At 53.9% G+C, this 15,120-nt stretch overlaps 1 protein-coding gene across 1 annotated transcript in view; it reads left to right on the plus strand.

Annotated features, from left to right (window-relative positions):
- NTN1 (netrin 1) overlaps nt 1-15,120 on the plus strand; it is an 81,855-nt gene that overhangs the window by 44,676 nt on the left and 22,059 nt on the right. The window contains exon 2 of the mRNA XM_063175545.1: nt 3,061-3,249. Within this exon, the coding sequence (XP_063031615.1) occupies nt 3,061-3,249 (189 nt within the window). The remainder of the gene's footprint in view (nt 1-3,060; nt 3,250-15,120) is intronic.

Genomic DNA, 15,120 nt, shown 5'->3' on the forward strand with positions numbered 1-15,120 from the left:
CAGGAGAAATGGGATGGGGATTTTCCTTCAGTCCCTCCATCCCTGTGTGCCATTGTCAGGAGAAATGGGATGGGGATTTTTCCCTCAGTCCCTCCATCCCTGTGTGCCATTGTCAGGAGAAATGGGACGGGGATTTTTCCCTCAATCCCTCCATCCCTGTGTGCCATTGTCAGGAGAAATGGGATGTGAGGGGGGCTATGTAGTCATGGAGCAGGACTGGAGCAGACCACACCATCCCCAACTCACCCTGGAGGGTTCATCCCCCAAGGCATCCACAGTATTTAGGTCGTTGGCTCTGGATGAGGACAGGGTTGGCTGTTTTTAGAAGATCCTTGCAGCTTCTTGTGAGGTTCAGCTTCTTCCCGTCTTCAGGATTTTCCTGTCCCTGAGACACCACTGGAGAAGTGATCCTGGGAGCAGAGCCGGGAGGAGCTCTGAGCACTCATTCCTCCACATTCCTGTGCAGCTCTGCTCTGGTGGCACCAGTGGAAATGTTAGCAAAGAACTCGAGAAAATCCCCAGAGTTCTGTTTGCCTGGCTTTGCAAAAACATTTCTGCTTATCAAGCAACCCAAAGAAATGTGAAGATTTTCACTCACTCTTCGTGTGGGCTCTGCTTTGAATTTTAAAAAGGGATTTGCCAATGCAATCTTGCAAAATACTCCAGTGCCAAGTCCAACTCTCCTAAAATACAAGTTTTAGGAGGAGGTGAGCTTTCATTCTCCTGGGAAAACATGCATTTCTGACAGTTTTGAGGGAGAACTGAGGCTTCTGTGAGGCCATGCCACTCCCTGGAGAAATGACCTTTCATGTTGATCAGCAGGGACCAAATCCTGTGGTTTGTGGCACCAAAGGCAGAGCTGCTTGTGAGCCTCGAGGCTTTGAACAATGGAGATGTGAAGCTACAAGAGCCCTCAGGCTGAGGGATTGAAATCTTTTTCCTCTGTTTGAGCCTGCCCAGAGGCTGTGCCATGGGTAAAGGTACTGCCTTGGGGGTTAGGTGTAACCAGGAGATCATACCTGTGTCCCAGCCCTGTGCTTTTGGGAAGGCTCTGCCCTGAGGGCAAGAACCAGCCCTGAGTCCTGCACCTCCAGGAAAAGGGTTCAGCCTCATTTGATCACCTCTGTAAAACAAGGGCTGGGAATGTCAAACCCCCATGTGCTTCCCAAAAGTTTGCCATTGGGTTCTGCAGGGCAGGAATCACTTTCAAACCCTTTGTGTGGTGGATCCGTGGTGCAGGCAGGGCCTGCTCAGCACGTGTGGGAGGAGGAGAAAGCAGAGCAGAGCAGCTGCTCCAGCAGGGCACAGCAGGCTGCTCTTCCTGAGCTTTCCATGGAGGGGGAAGCCTCGAGGGGGACACACAAGTGCCTGATGTGTGCTCCCATGCTGCTTTGGCTGCTAGAAGCACAGCTTCAGCACATGTAGAACCTGACCCAGCCATTCCCTCTGGAGGCAGGAGCGCTGTCTCTGGCTCCCTCACGGTTGGGTCCTGGTGGGGAGATGACAAAAGCTCCTGCAGGCTGCTGGGCTCATCCCAGGAGGGCCAAACCGCAGCTCACAGCCTGGCCCAGCTCCGTGGCAGGAATCTCTGTCCCTCATGCCTGGCAAAGAGCTTCTGGGCCACTCCTGTCACCATGAGCACGTCGGTGGCCACTGCTCCTGCTCTGCCAGCCCCGCTGGGGACGTGAGGGTGGGTCTGTCCATGGCAGAGGGAGAATTGTGATGGCAGAGCACGGAGACAGCGGCTCCATCCTGCTGGGAGCACGGGGATGGGGGTGCTGCTCTCCCCTGAGCTGTCACAGCGTGCCTCAGCCAGGGATTGCTCCTGAGAAACACTGCGGGGCTTCAGTGGCCCTCCCTGGGCTGAAATTTGATAATTAAGCAAATACAGCGTGGCTTTGTGTTGGGAGAGCACCATAAGGTAAACAGGAAGGAATGAGGGATTAAGACGTCTCTGCTCCGAGGGAAGGTGACGAGGCCGGAGCTGTGACACCTCCGTGCCGGGGCGAGGGGCCCAGCTGCGGGCTGGCATGGCACAGCTGCATTGTTCAGGGGTGAAGAGCAAATAAAAGCTGCGGGAAAAGAAAACAAGCTATAAAATTCTCAGCAAAGCACAGAGCCCCGGCAACTGCGTCCTGATGGCCCCGTGACAGCTCCGGGGAGAGGCGGGCGAGGGGTCGAGCGTTTGAAGTCCCGAAGTTGTCCTTTGCAAAGGCCCCCTGCTAAAACAGGCCCGGTGTTGACTTTAGGCTGCATATGGTGGAGGAATTGGACAGCTCAGTCACAGCAATCAAAGCAGGGGGGCACCTTTTGGAACTCAGCTAACTGGGTGTCATCCCAGCTGGGATGGGGGATGCAGGGGCAGAAATGAGGATTTTCAGCATGGTCAGGGCTGCAGGTGAGTGACAGAGCCTGTGCTGTGGAAAGCTGAGGGAGAAAGCAGCTAGGAGGGTCTTGGAATGGTATCCAGAGTTCAAAGATGTGTGTGTGTCAAACTGGTGAGAGTGGGAAACTGGGAAGGTTGGGCAGGTGATGATGGAAATTCCTTCCCACAGGGACTGAGGGGGCTCCTGAGGTGCTGGGAAATGGGGGTCCCTCAGCAGTTTGGGGACCTTTGCACTGAGCAGTAACAACACAAAGTGAGAGTGGATGAGAAGGGAAATGAGCGGTGCTTCCATGGGGAAAGTGCTTGTGACAAAGCTGAAGGTGCCACAGGGGTTTGTGTGTCCTGACCATGGATGGTCCCCCAACCTCACAGTCCCCTGTAACACCCACTGCCAGCAGGGAGAGGCAAAGCCGTAGTTAATGCAAGTCAGGACAGTGAAACCTGGCCTTGGCAGCCTCATTTTGCCCTCCAAAGACCCGTGAAGGCAATGGCCCACAGCGATGGGCTCACAGGTCAGGATGTGGGTGAGCAGCTGGCTTCCCACAGCCAGGGTGCCACCAGGGCCTCCCACCCGTGGCAGGGCACACACAGAGGGGTTGGCAGCAGCTCCCCAGGGTTGGCACCTCCCTGCTGGGGCACAGATGGTGACAATGTCCCCTCTCTGCCTCTCCCAGCCTGCAACTGCAACCTGCACGCGCGGCGCTGCCGCTTCAACATGGAGCTGTTCAAGCTGTCGGGGCGCAAGAGCGGCGGCGTGTGCCTCAACTGCCGGCACAACACGGCGGGCAGGCACTGCCACTACTGCAAGGAGGGCTTCTACCGCGACCTCAGCAAGCCCATCTCCCACCGCAAGGCCTGCAAAGGTACGGGATCACCCATGGGGTGGTGGGAATGCCCCTCTCCTCATTCCCCAGCCCTCCTGCAGCCCTGCTCCCACAGCTCTGCCCATCTCCCACCACAAGGCCTGCAGAGGTACAGGGTCACAGGTGGGGTAGGGGGAATACCCTGTTCCTCCTTCTCCAGCCCCTCCTGCATCCCCGCTCCCACAGCTCTGCCCATCTCCCACCACAAGGCCTGCAGAGGTACAGGATCAACCTTGGGATGGGGGGAATGCCCCTCTCCTCCTTCCCCAGCCCCTCCTGCAGCCCTGCTCCCACAGCTCTGCCCATCTCCCACCACAAGGCCTGCAGAGGTACAGGATCACCCATGGGATGGGGGGAGTGCCACAATCCTCCTTCCCCAGCCCCTCCTGCATCCCCGCTCCCACAGCTCTGCCCATCTCCCACCACAAGGCCTGCAGAGGTACAGGATCAACCTTGGGATGGGGGGAATGCCCCTCTCCTCCTTCCCCAGCCCCTCCTGCAGCCCCGCTCCCACAGCTCTGCCCGTCTCCCACTGCAAGGCCTGCAGAGGTACAGGGTCACAGGTGGGGTAGGGGGAATACCCTGTTCCTCCTTCTCCAGCCCCTCCTGCAGCACCGCTCCCACAGCTCTCCCCAGCTCCTCCTGCTCCCCCCTCTCCCAAACCCGGTTGAAATTGCTTTTTTTGCCATTTGGAATGACTTCCCATGCCCCCACGTTCCCTGCTGTCACCTCTGCAGCCTCCTGGTGAGGACAAGGCCACCCACGTCCCCTGCCATCACCTCTCCCTTCTCTCTCCATCCTCCTGCTGAGGATGAGCCCATGGAAATAGAGGCCCTTACTGCTGAGGAGGACTTTGAATTATTTCAGGGTTTATCACTTAGAAATGGTGCTTCATCTGCTCCTACCTGGTTGTCACCCTGCAAGGGCAGAGGGGAACAGAACCCCAGGTATGGGTGAGATGTAGAATTTAAATCAGCCTCCCCCAAGCCCCGTCTCCAGCTCCCACCCTTCAGGCAGAGCTGAGCCCACGCACAGAACTTGTCACTCCTCCGGACGAGGAGAGAACAGAAAAAGGAGAAACGAGTTTATTTTGAGCTCGGAGTATTTTGAGGTTTCCTCGTGTGGCCATGGAGGCGAGCTGGGATTCAGCTGGGGCGGGAGCAGCAAGAAGAGCAAATCCTGCAAATGAACCCTTTTTACTCTCAGCTGCTGCTGGAAGAGATGGAAATCCTGAACCTGAGGTGCAGTGAAAGGAATCAAGCAAACATTCAAAAGCCAGATTAGAAAATGCTGGGGTTTCCCACAGGAATGCTCAGCTCTTTTCTGTTTAAAGACTCATTTCAACAAGAAATGGAAAGTTTTATGGCTTCAGCATCCCTTTGAAAACTCCTTTTCCCGAGCTCTGTTTTTCACACAGAGGGGTTTAGGTTCCCTCTGCTTTTCCCTCCTGACTTGGGGCTTGTGCAGAGATCATTGTTGCAAATGAGCAGGTTTAAACCCAACCCTGCCATTTAACAGCTCCAGCCACCTCTCCGCTGATAACAACATTCATTTACCATCTCCTCAAACCAGCACTCCCAGAGCCTCATCTCCACTGGATGTGGTTAAATTTAAGGAATTAATTATCCTGAGCTCCTGCCACCTCCTTCACCACTGCCTGCACCCAGCAGAAACAGATTTTCTCTATATTTTCCTCTATAAAACCTGATTCTTTAATCCATCACATCACTCTGATCATGTCCCACACATAATAAATTTAAATAAAAGCATCTCAGAGAGCCCTGGTGCCTTGGGAGCTGCTGAGGAGCTCGTGGCTCTCACCCACCCCAGCAAGGTCTCGGTGATCTCACAGCAAAGGCTCCATGAAAGAGCTGCCAGAGACATTTTTTCATTAATTCAACCCCATTTATTCAGTCTAAGTGACACATCCAGCTAAGCCTTGCATTCCTCATCTCCCACTCCATCCCATGCACGAGGTGCCTCCACTCACAACATATCTAACATCAGCAAATTAGAGAGGCTGCAGTTGCATTGTTTGAAATGGTTGGTTTGAGTAATTATGCAAAATATGACATTGCATAAATGCTTGCACAATGTCTCCTTCTTTTTAACTCAGAGGAAAGGAGAATTCCACAAACTTTTGCACGTGTTGCAGGGCAGGGGTGAGGCTCAGACAACAAAAGGTGAGCAGAAATCAGAGCTGGGCAACAGCCCCTGCTCAGGGCTGCTTGTGTTTCCAACAGCCAAATCTTTTATAATTGATAAATAAAAGACTATTCTAATGGTCTGAAGCTGAGATGAGCAGCGCAGGTGAAGGCACAAGGAGCTGAGTGTAAAGATGCTTTTCCCTGATGGCTGACAGGGATCCAGCCATGCCAGGTGCTTTGCTCTGTTTGCTTCCAGCGGTTTTCCTTCCATAAATGATAAAAGCCTGGGAGTTGTCAGTGGCCAGAGATGCCCTGGGACAGAGCCACACCAGGCAGGCCGTGGCAAGGAGGCTGCAAACCACAGGCAAAGGAATTGATGACAGATGGAGCAGGGATATTGCACGGAGCGGCAATGCTGGGTGTGTGCCAGAGCCTGCCAGGCTGGAGCTGGGCATGGAGCTGGGCATGGAGGATGTGGCTGCTCTGGGTGGGTGGTCAGGCACCCCTGGGACACCAAGCCAGGGCTGCCCTGGCATTCTGGGGTCACACTGCAGCTGATCCCAACCCTGGACCCCGGGCTGGAGGAGCCCGATGGTGCCACTGCTCCTCCTCCAGAGGGTGGGGTGGGCTCACCCTGGCAGGAGGGGAGCAGGATGCCCTTTGTCCTGGCACATGCATCCTACCCTGTCCTGGGCACACCCCTGGTGTGGGGCTGGCCCGAGAAGCAACAAAACTCGGGGTGTAAGAAATTTCCATGTTCATTTTTCAGACTCGGACAAGGATGAATTGTTCCTCTTTTCTCCCTGGTTTTTGAGAAATCACCAAGAGCTCCCAGCACACTGAAACCCTGCTTCCAGCTCCTTCTGCTTTCCCTCTGCTCCAAATGATGTTGCAAGTGAAATTCCACATCTGGGTCCTGCAAACCTTGTCCACCCCGCTCTGTCATGGGCCGCTGTAAATCAGGGCCCTGCTGTTGGTTCTTTTGATTAAACTCCCTCCTGATATTTGCCAGATTATTGGCACTAATGTAATTCCATTGGAGTGGAGAGTCTGCAGGGTTTTATAGCCTGGCTGTAAAACAGCTCTGCGCTTTGGGGAGAGGCTTTGCACACTTTTTGATGAAAAGATGACAAACGAGACGTGCTCTGAATGCACTTGTGCTGAGGCTGCCAGCACAAACCCCTCATGCAGGGGCAGGATTTGGCACCTGGAGAGGTCACATCCATCAGGGCTCAGTCTTTCGGGAGGAAATGGGATTGTCTGTGTGCCTGGTGCTGCTGTAGCCTGGGGAGCTTTCCAGCTGTGCTGCAGGATTTCATGCCTCGTGCAAAGCTCAAAAAGCACTCCCAGCCTCCCTGCCTGTCCTGGCCTGCACCCACCAAGGGTCAAGAGTTGACATGTCCATTTGGAGGCAGCTTGGGCTGTAGCAGAGGGAGGTGAGAGCTGTCCCCACGGGCTCAGCCTCCTGTCCCTGATGTCATGGGTGGACATAAAGGCTTTTTCCCCACACAGTCACAGGCATTGAGTGAGGCAGAACCCGAAGCCCTTTGGCTTTGGGAGAGCCGAGCAGAGCCCCCGGCGACAGGGACAGTGGCACAAGTCCCCGTCTCTCTCCAGTGACTATAGAGGGAGCTGCATGACCAGCTTAGAGCTGACAGCTCATTCCCTGGAGTCTGGGCCAGGGGAGATGGATCCTCTCTGTTCCTGCTGCTGGGTCCTGCTGGGAGCCTGGGGCACAGGAGGTGCCAGGGGCAGCACCCACGGCAGACAGCAGGGTCTGAGAAGGGTGGCACTGCCACCAGAGCACAGTCTGAGAATGATGGCAGTGCCACCAAAGGTGTCCCACTGCTGGTGTCCTGGTGTAGCACAGGGACACCAGTCTGTCCATGGTTCTAGCTGTGGTCAGCACCTCTCCAGCCTTGGAGATGTCCCCTGCCACCATAGTCCCCAATTCACACCTGGGTGGGGCAGACAAGCTCACAGCTGAAGTGTGCCAGAGACACTGGGATGGCCTGGCTGGATCCCTGCACCAGGGCTCCAGGGCCAGCAGGGCCAGCAAGGCCAGCAGGGCCAGCAGGGGTGGCTCCTGCAGGGCTCTGTCCCCAGCCGGAGGGAGATGCTCCCCTCTCCAGAGCTGCCTCATTTTGATGCCCATCTCTCTTCCAGCTCAGTTGTGGTTTTAAGGCGAACTCCAAGGCAATACTTTCCAGGAATTCAGCCCTGGGAGTTGTCCTTAATGGTCAAACCTGCTTTCCTTCCTTTCCTCCTTTTGCTCCTGCAGGATTCCAGCTGGAGCTGCTGTTGAGGAGAGAGGAGCCAGCCCGTGGTGCTGGCAGGGCTTGGGCTGGGCTCCTGTGTCAGGGCTTGGTCACCTCTGAGGAATCACATCCCTGGAGAAATTCCAAACTTTCCAGGCATTGATCTGCCAAGCACAGACTTCAATCTCTCCCCAGGACTGTGGAGATTCTCTTCCACTGCCACAAGAACGATTTTCTAGTTGTATTTCCATCCTGCATTTGTCAGTGGCTGTGCCTGAGTCACCCTTCCCCACAGTCCCATAATTCCTGATATTGATATTATTGCAAGCCCTGAGAGCTGATTTATGGCTCCTGCATCTAAAACTTGTCACCATAGCCCCAGACACGCACAGACCATCAGAGAAGGTTCTGGAAATGCAGCTTTGAGCTGTCCATGCTCACAGGTCACTGTGGGAGTGTCCTGGGGAAGCAGGGGAGGCTCGAGTGCCACACCAAGTGTCACCTCCTCCATGGCATTGCCATGACTCAGGGCAGAGCTGCACCGTTCATCCCCCTGGGCTGGAAGGATCCCAGAGAAAAGAAGGGACACCAGCATTACTGAAACTCTTACACTGTTCTGAGTTTGTAGAATGAAACCATGGAAAAGCAGTGTTTTTTTGTTCAAGTAAGACTCAAGCTCAACACAAGGCATCTCCCAGCCCATGCCAGCTTTTATAAATCCATTAAAGTCCACATTTTAACAATGGATGAGCAGACACATCAGTTTAGGCAGCTGGGTCTCTGTGGGGCAGAGTGGGCAGAGTTTGCTGAGCCGTGGAATTCAGGGCAGGACACTGCTGAATCCATGAGGAGATGGAGCAGGCTGCTGAGAAGGAGCTGGAATCTCCATTGCCACCTGGAAACCACCTCAGCACCTCCAGAGGAGAGACACAGCTCACAGCTGAGTCCCAAATCCATGGCAGACATGTGGAGGGCCCAGCTCAAGAGGAAAATGTAGACAGCATTGATTCCCGGACCAGAGCCGGCTCTGCATTCCTGAAAAATCACATCCTGGCACTGCTGGTGCCCAGCAGGGGTTTGCTGGGTGAACTGGGGGCCGGCCACCTTCCAACCCGGGGTTTGGGTTTGAGTTTCCAGCAGGGAAACATCCAGGAGCAATCCTGGAGGGCAGGTTGGGATGCGGTTTGTCAGAAGTGGTGACACAATAGAGGGGAATTTGCACCCTATTAAGAAAATAAAACCAGACTAAACCCCAGCTCTCCATTGCTGCTCTCAGACTAAGGACAAAAGTTGCTAAATTCACTTGCAAAGCCAGACCTTTGCATATCCACGAGACAGAGGGAAGAAAAGGAATAATTTGCCTTCCCCATGAATGTTTTCCAATAATGGAGATAATTTCCTGCTTCAGAGCAGTTCTCAGGAGTGGAAAGTGCTTCAGGCTCTCAGATCCTGAGAATTCAACCCAAGCTCAGCCCTGCTCATCCCCACACTCTGGTTTTCAGTGTACCAAAGTGAAAAGGGTTTTTTTTCTGGTAGGAAAGGATTTCTTTTCCACTTAAACAGATGCTTCTCAGAGCATCACAGACGAGGGGCTGGCATTTGTGCCCCGGGAGCTCTCACTGGGATTTCTCCCTTCTTTTGGGGTGCTGGGGGCTCTCCCCACTGTGGATGCTGTGGTGTCCCATGGGGGCTGTGCACACCAAAAGGATCCTTTTCTGCAGAGCTGCTCCAGCTTCTCCCTCACCCTCCCCACTGCCTCCTTTCCTGAGCCTTGTGGCAACCTCATTAGCTCTGAAATTTCTGCTCTGCTGCCAGATTTGATTTTTATTATTAGAGGGAGAATGAGCTTGTAGGAACCTCGTTTCCTCCAGAGCCAGGCTAAAAACGCATCAGGAAGAGAAAAACTTTGCCTCTCTTTTTTTTCTTTTTTTTTTTTTTCCCTTCAATAACAGCATTCCCAACCCACTGTTCCTCGTGAAACATCTCCCAGGAGGGCAGGGGGAGCTGGGCTTGGCTTTAGGTCCATGAGGCCACCGTGCCCCACTGAGCTGCTGCTCTTGGCCCCTGCAGCTCTGACATTTTTGATGGAAAAATCAAAGGGATCACATCCTCCACGATAAAACCCAAATCTTCCCAGCAAAATGGGGTGAAGGGGTGAAGGAAACCCCAAAGCTTCATCTCAGCATCCCTGGCAGCTTCTCCAGCCCTGCTGGATTCACATGGGAAGGGGAGCTCTCAGTGAAAAGGGGAAGTTTTAACAATTTTGGAACAAGGGAATTTTCCAGCATTTGGGGGAGTGCTGCCATAATTGTCCCATTGTCTGTGTCACTAATGCCTGCCCACAGTGCCCCTGCCCAAAAAGTGGATTTACAGCCGGGGTTCCAAGGCCCCTCCGGATTAGCGGCGACTCCAGCTCAGTGGAGGCTTTGTGGCCCCGTCTGTTCCTTGTTATGGAGAAGACAAAGCCAAGGTCTGATCTGTGAAATTTGGCCCAAAATGCAGGGCACCAAAGCCCTCGGCTCCCCCGAGTGCCAACGCAGGAGGGGAAACGGGAGAGCCCTGAGAAGGGGCGCGGGAGGAGGGACAGCAGGAGACACCCAGAGATTGTTTGGCTCTGCCCAATAAAAGGAGGAATTCATGTTCTGCTGGCAAGAAACCTTTAAATCTCCAGGAGAATGTGCTGAGGGACACTGAGCACGAACACGATCCTCTGGAGGGCTAAACGCAGCTCCCAGTGCGCAGGCAGGCTGAGCAGCTCACGGCAGAGCAGTTAGTGGTTAATATTTAAAGTCATTATTGGTATTCAGAGTAGGCACAGAGACATTTCCACCCCTGCTTGCGCTCTGCAAACCAGCTGGGGCCAGACTGGGCGGATGCACACCCAACTGCAGCTCCTCTTCCCCATAAATCCGGGGGATTTGCAGGACGTGCTGCCCGTGCCGGAGATGCTCTGGCAGTGCCAGGGCTCTGCCATCCCCACGGGAGGTGCCCAGAGCCAGCACAAACCTCTCCGCAGCGCTCAGGTGCACAGGTTCTGCTCAGACCTCCCTCATCCATGGGCGAATGACCGGGATAGGTACCCAAAAGAAGGAGCTCTGCTTGTTTTGAATTGATTTCCCAAAGCCGGGAGGCAAAGAAAAGCTGTGAAAACATCCTGTCCTCCTTGGGACCACTTCAAGGTCACCTCTGGGATGGGTTCCAGCTACGGGGGACACTCCAGCAATTCTCACACCTTGAGTTCCCTGGGAAGATGTGTTCAGAGGGAGCAGGATTTAAAGTACCTGAGCTCCTACAGGCAGTGGAGCAGGAAAAAAACAACTTTACAGCAAAAAACCTCCCTTAAGCAATAATGCCAGAACCACCCCTCTAAATGCTAAACCACAAGGTTGAGTGAGACGTGTTTGCTGCATCAGGATGCGTTGTTGAGGCAACAGGAGAATTTAAATTGAATTTGTTTTGACATTTTGACAACAAACCTGGGTTTGTTGCAATTTTTTCCAGCAGAAGTTTTCTGCAGCCACAATTTTTTCTCCCGTTGAAGTCTTTGGAGGAAAGAAGGGAAACAACCAAAGGGAAGCAGTTTTTGGCCATGATTCTGGAAAAGCATTTTAAAGCCTGGTTAAATATAAATGTGCACCTAAGGCACATTGGCTACCTGGGATTGAATTTGTACTTCAGACTGAGTGGGATTCCTGAATACGGGAGCCTTCATCACTGATTATTGAAAATTAAGGTTTTTTTGTTGTTTTTTTTTTTTTTTTTTTTTTTTTTTTTTTTTTTTTCCCAGTTTAATGCATTGTTGGGTTCCTGCTCAGTCCAAGGGCTGGATCTGGAGCCCTGCGAGGTTTGTGATCCTGGCACATCCAGGGTGACAAGAGGAAATCTGGACACCCTGGCAAGCCCAGCCTTTTTTTCTTGTCCTGGCAAAAGGTTATTCATCACTCTGAAGAGCTCCCAAGGAAGCAGCTTCCCCGAAAACAGGAAGATGCTAATTCTCCAAAAATGCAGATCTTTTCAGGCACCTTCTCCATAAAGGTCACACTTGAGGGGAGCTGAGCCTGGAGATTTATCCCTGTGTTTACCTTTCCCCACACGTGTGCGGGGCAGGATTAGCGGCTGGGAATACCTCCGCCCGAACACCGGGGGTGCGAAAATATTTGCGTTTTTGTCTCGCTATTTGTCAACCTTCAGTGGGGCAGAACCACCTCAGCAAGTTCAACCACCTGAACTGAAAACCTTGGGGTTTTTTATCCCAAACACGGCCCCAGGATCCTTCCAGGTGTTTTTTAGCCCCAAACCTGAACTGAAGCACAGAACGGCGTCGCTGGCTGGTCTGGGGCGGGCGATGCTCTGCCTCAGCAGCTTTGTACAGAAAATCGGGGCTGATTTGGGAGCTCCAGACACAGCTATAAAAGCACACGGCAGCCGGTTGGGCAGAGCCTGGCCCCTGGGGAAATCTCTGGCTGCAGGCGGTGAGGAGCTGCCTGGCAGTGCTTATATCCGTATATATATTAATCCCAGCTAATGTAACTACAGATGTTCTCATTCAGAGCCCTATCTAATCCTGTTGGGCCCTTGCCATGGTGTCTCGTAGCAGGAGTTCTACGAGTTAATTACGTGCGGTGCAAAGCAGCGTTCCCTTTTATCGCTGAGAAGGTTGCCTTTTCAAGGCCCTCAATGTCCCTTTGTTGCTGGCTTTGAGGACCAGTGAAGAGGAGCACCTGTCTGACCTTCCCGGCGCTGCGCATTGCTTGGCAGCGCTCCACCGTCTCTTGGCAAGGCATTCCGAATCTTTTCCGTGGGTACTCTCCGTGCCTTTCACCGCAGCTCCCAGCTGAGGACGTGCTATTGATTTCTATAGTGCCCCGATATGAATTCAGAGTTTTTCTCTCCCCCTTTTCACAGCGCAGCCTCGCATCTTGTGGCTCTTCTGAGCTCCGCTGCAATCAGCCAGATGTTTCATTGAGTCCCAGATCTTTTCCTGGAGTGGCTGCGGTTAATTGGGACCCTTCAGCGTGGATGAGCCATCCTGTTCCCTCCTTGCAATTATGCCTCCTTCTGCACTCCGGATTTTGGCTGCTGTCCCCTCATCCACTCGGCCGCTGCGGGTCTGTCTCGCACAGAGCGCCGTGGTCTCCTCACATCTGGAGCAGCCAGGCTGGAGGTGCTCACCTGGGAGTGCTCTCAGCTCCCCGCTTTCCTGATTTCATAGGGAATTCAGCTTCTGGGAGCAGAGGCACCCCCACTGCTGCCCCCCATTGCCTGTTAAAGCCTCCCCACAGATTCCTGCTCCTTGTTTTCTCCTCCACAGCCATGTTTTCAACCAAAAATTAACTTTTTCACTAGGAATTGCCGGTCATCTCTGCCACAGACACTCAGCATAAATTTTTCTTGAAGGTTTTCTGAAAAACCGAAATCCTGAGAGTTATTTGCCTTTCCCCGATGCTCCGTGGGCATTTCTCTTGTTCAGCATCATCCTCGTTTGCTTCTCTCCCATCTCACCGTACCTTCTGTGGGGTGATCCTTTCAAGCAAGGCATGAGGGAAACCCCGCGTTATCCTCCTCATCATCTCCGGGGTGTCCCGGACACCTTCCTGTCGTGCTCACAGAGCTGCCCTCAGCCCCGAGGGCTCTGCTGAATTCCCGCACCTCGGTGGCGGATGAACAAATCCACAAATCCCTGCACCCAGGGAAGGTCAGGGATGGAAGCCAGGCAAGTTCAGGAATGCAAACGCGTTCTGTGAGTGCCAGGGTGCCCATCGGAGATGCCAAAGGGGAGTTTGCAGCGATCACCCCCCCCCCCCGCTGGCACCCTGGTGCACGCTTCCCTCAGTTTGGGGCTACAGCCCAAAGGAATTTGAACCGGATTGGGAAAATCAGCACCAAGCACCAGCAGCCCGGCCCTCCATGGCTGGGGAAGGAGAAGAGCCTGTAATTGCTGGCTGCGAGTGTTTGCACTGGCCAGGGAACTGTAAATTACCTTTAATTGCTCCTAATTGCTGGCGCTGGTTCAGTTTGTCGAGGACGGGGACAGCAAATCCCCATCTGCAGGCACGGGGAGAGCCCCTCCTGCCTCCGCTGAGCTGCCCTGCTTCCCGCAGCTTGGGAACAGACCTGGCACGGCGGGCTGGGCCCAGGGGGACGCTGGGGACAGGTGACACAGGTGGCACCGGTGGCACAGGTGGCACAGAGCCCGTCCGTCACCCAGAGAGGAGGATTTCCCCTCGGTGTGGCAGAGATCGCCGGAGTCTCATCCCGGTGAAATCCTGGCCCCCGACCCTCTGCCACTCTGCCCCTGCAGCCCGGGACACATCACATCACGCGTAGGGACATCAGAGCCCTCACAGAGCCAGGCCTGGAGGGACAGGAGACAACCTCAGAGAGATTCGGCTCTGAAAATAACCCGGCAGCTCTGGGCGAGCTGACCGAGCCACTGCCTCATGAGGGAAGGAAGCAGCAGCATTCGATTATTGATTGATTTCTGTGCTGTCCAAAGAGTGCTCTGTGCTCTCACTGTGGCCTCAAGAGCCTGATGATCTCACTCCTCACCAGGGTTTTTTCCCTCTTTCCCCTCGTTTCCGTCTTTTCCCCGACCGGTCCCAGTGAAATGTGGGTGATCCCCTCACCCAGGGGCTCCTCACAGGATGGGCTCTGTCTGGAGCAGCCCCGAGAGAATGCCTGAAACACGAGGCTGCTCTCCCCATCTCCCGTCCTTTGCCTCTCCTTGGGTAACCCTTCCCTTATTTTTCTGTTATCTCCTGACTCTCTGCTCTTCTTTAACTCTTTTCTCTCCTGTTCCTCCTTCAGGCCTTCTCTTAACGTGTGTTTATTTCCTTTCCCCCAGCATTACCTGAGCCATCCCTTGGGGCTGCAGTTTTCCCACTAAGCATCCCTCTGCTCATCACCGGCCACACTGATTTCCCGTTAAAACGTTTCCAATCTAAATTAGCTTTAGAAAAGGAGATTTCTGCTGTGGGCAGGTTTGCAAGGAGTCATTTCCCAGGGAGAGCTCAGGGCAGGGGGGAGAGAGAGACTTTTAATTAAAAAATTCTAAATCAGAAGTGTCGGGAAAAGGGGAGAAAGGAGCAAAAGCTTTGTTGGTTTCTGGAGGAGTTTCTTTCCCTTCCAAATGAAAAATCATCGGGTTTTGGCAAGGCTCTGTCTCTTCCCACCCAGCACCTGTGGGGTCAGGGCTGGTGGCACTTTGGAGCCCTGCATGTCCCCAGGGAGAAACTGGACATCCCAGGGCAGGCGTGCTCCAGGCACCATCCCAATCCTGCTGGGCAGGACCACACTGGGCTGGCCTGGACGGAGCCTGCAGCCAAGCACCAACGCTTGGAAACCCAAACCAACGTGGGATGTGCTCTGCTGTCCCCAAATACGGCGCATTTAGGGTGTTTGAGAGGCAGGGGTGTGCAGAACAAACCAAGCAGCACTGCAAGGTCCAGGAAAAGCCCTCTCGGGAG

Source organism: Melospiza melodia, chromosome 24 (genome assembly GCF_035770615.1).
Source record: "Melospiza melodia melodia isolate bMelMel2 chromosome 24, bMelMel2.pri, whole genome shotgun sequence".
In the NCBI taxonomy this organism is placed as follows: domain Eukaryota; kingdom Metazoa; phylum Chordata; class Aves; order Passeriformes; family Passerellidae; genus Melospiza; species Melospiza melodia.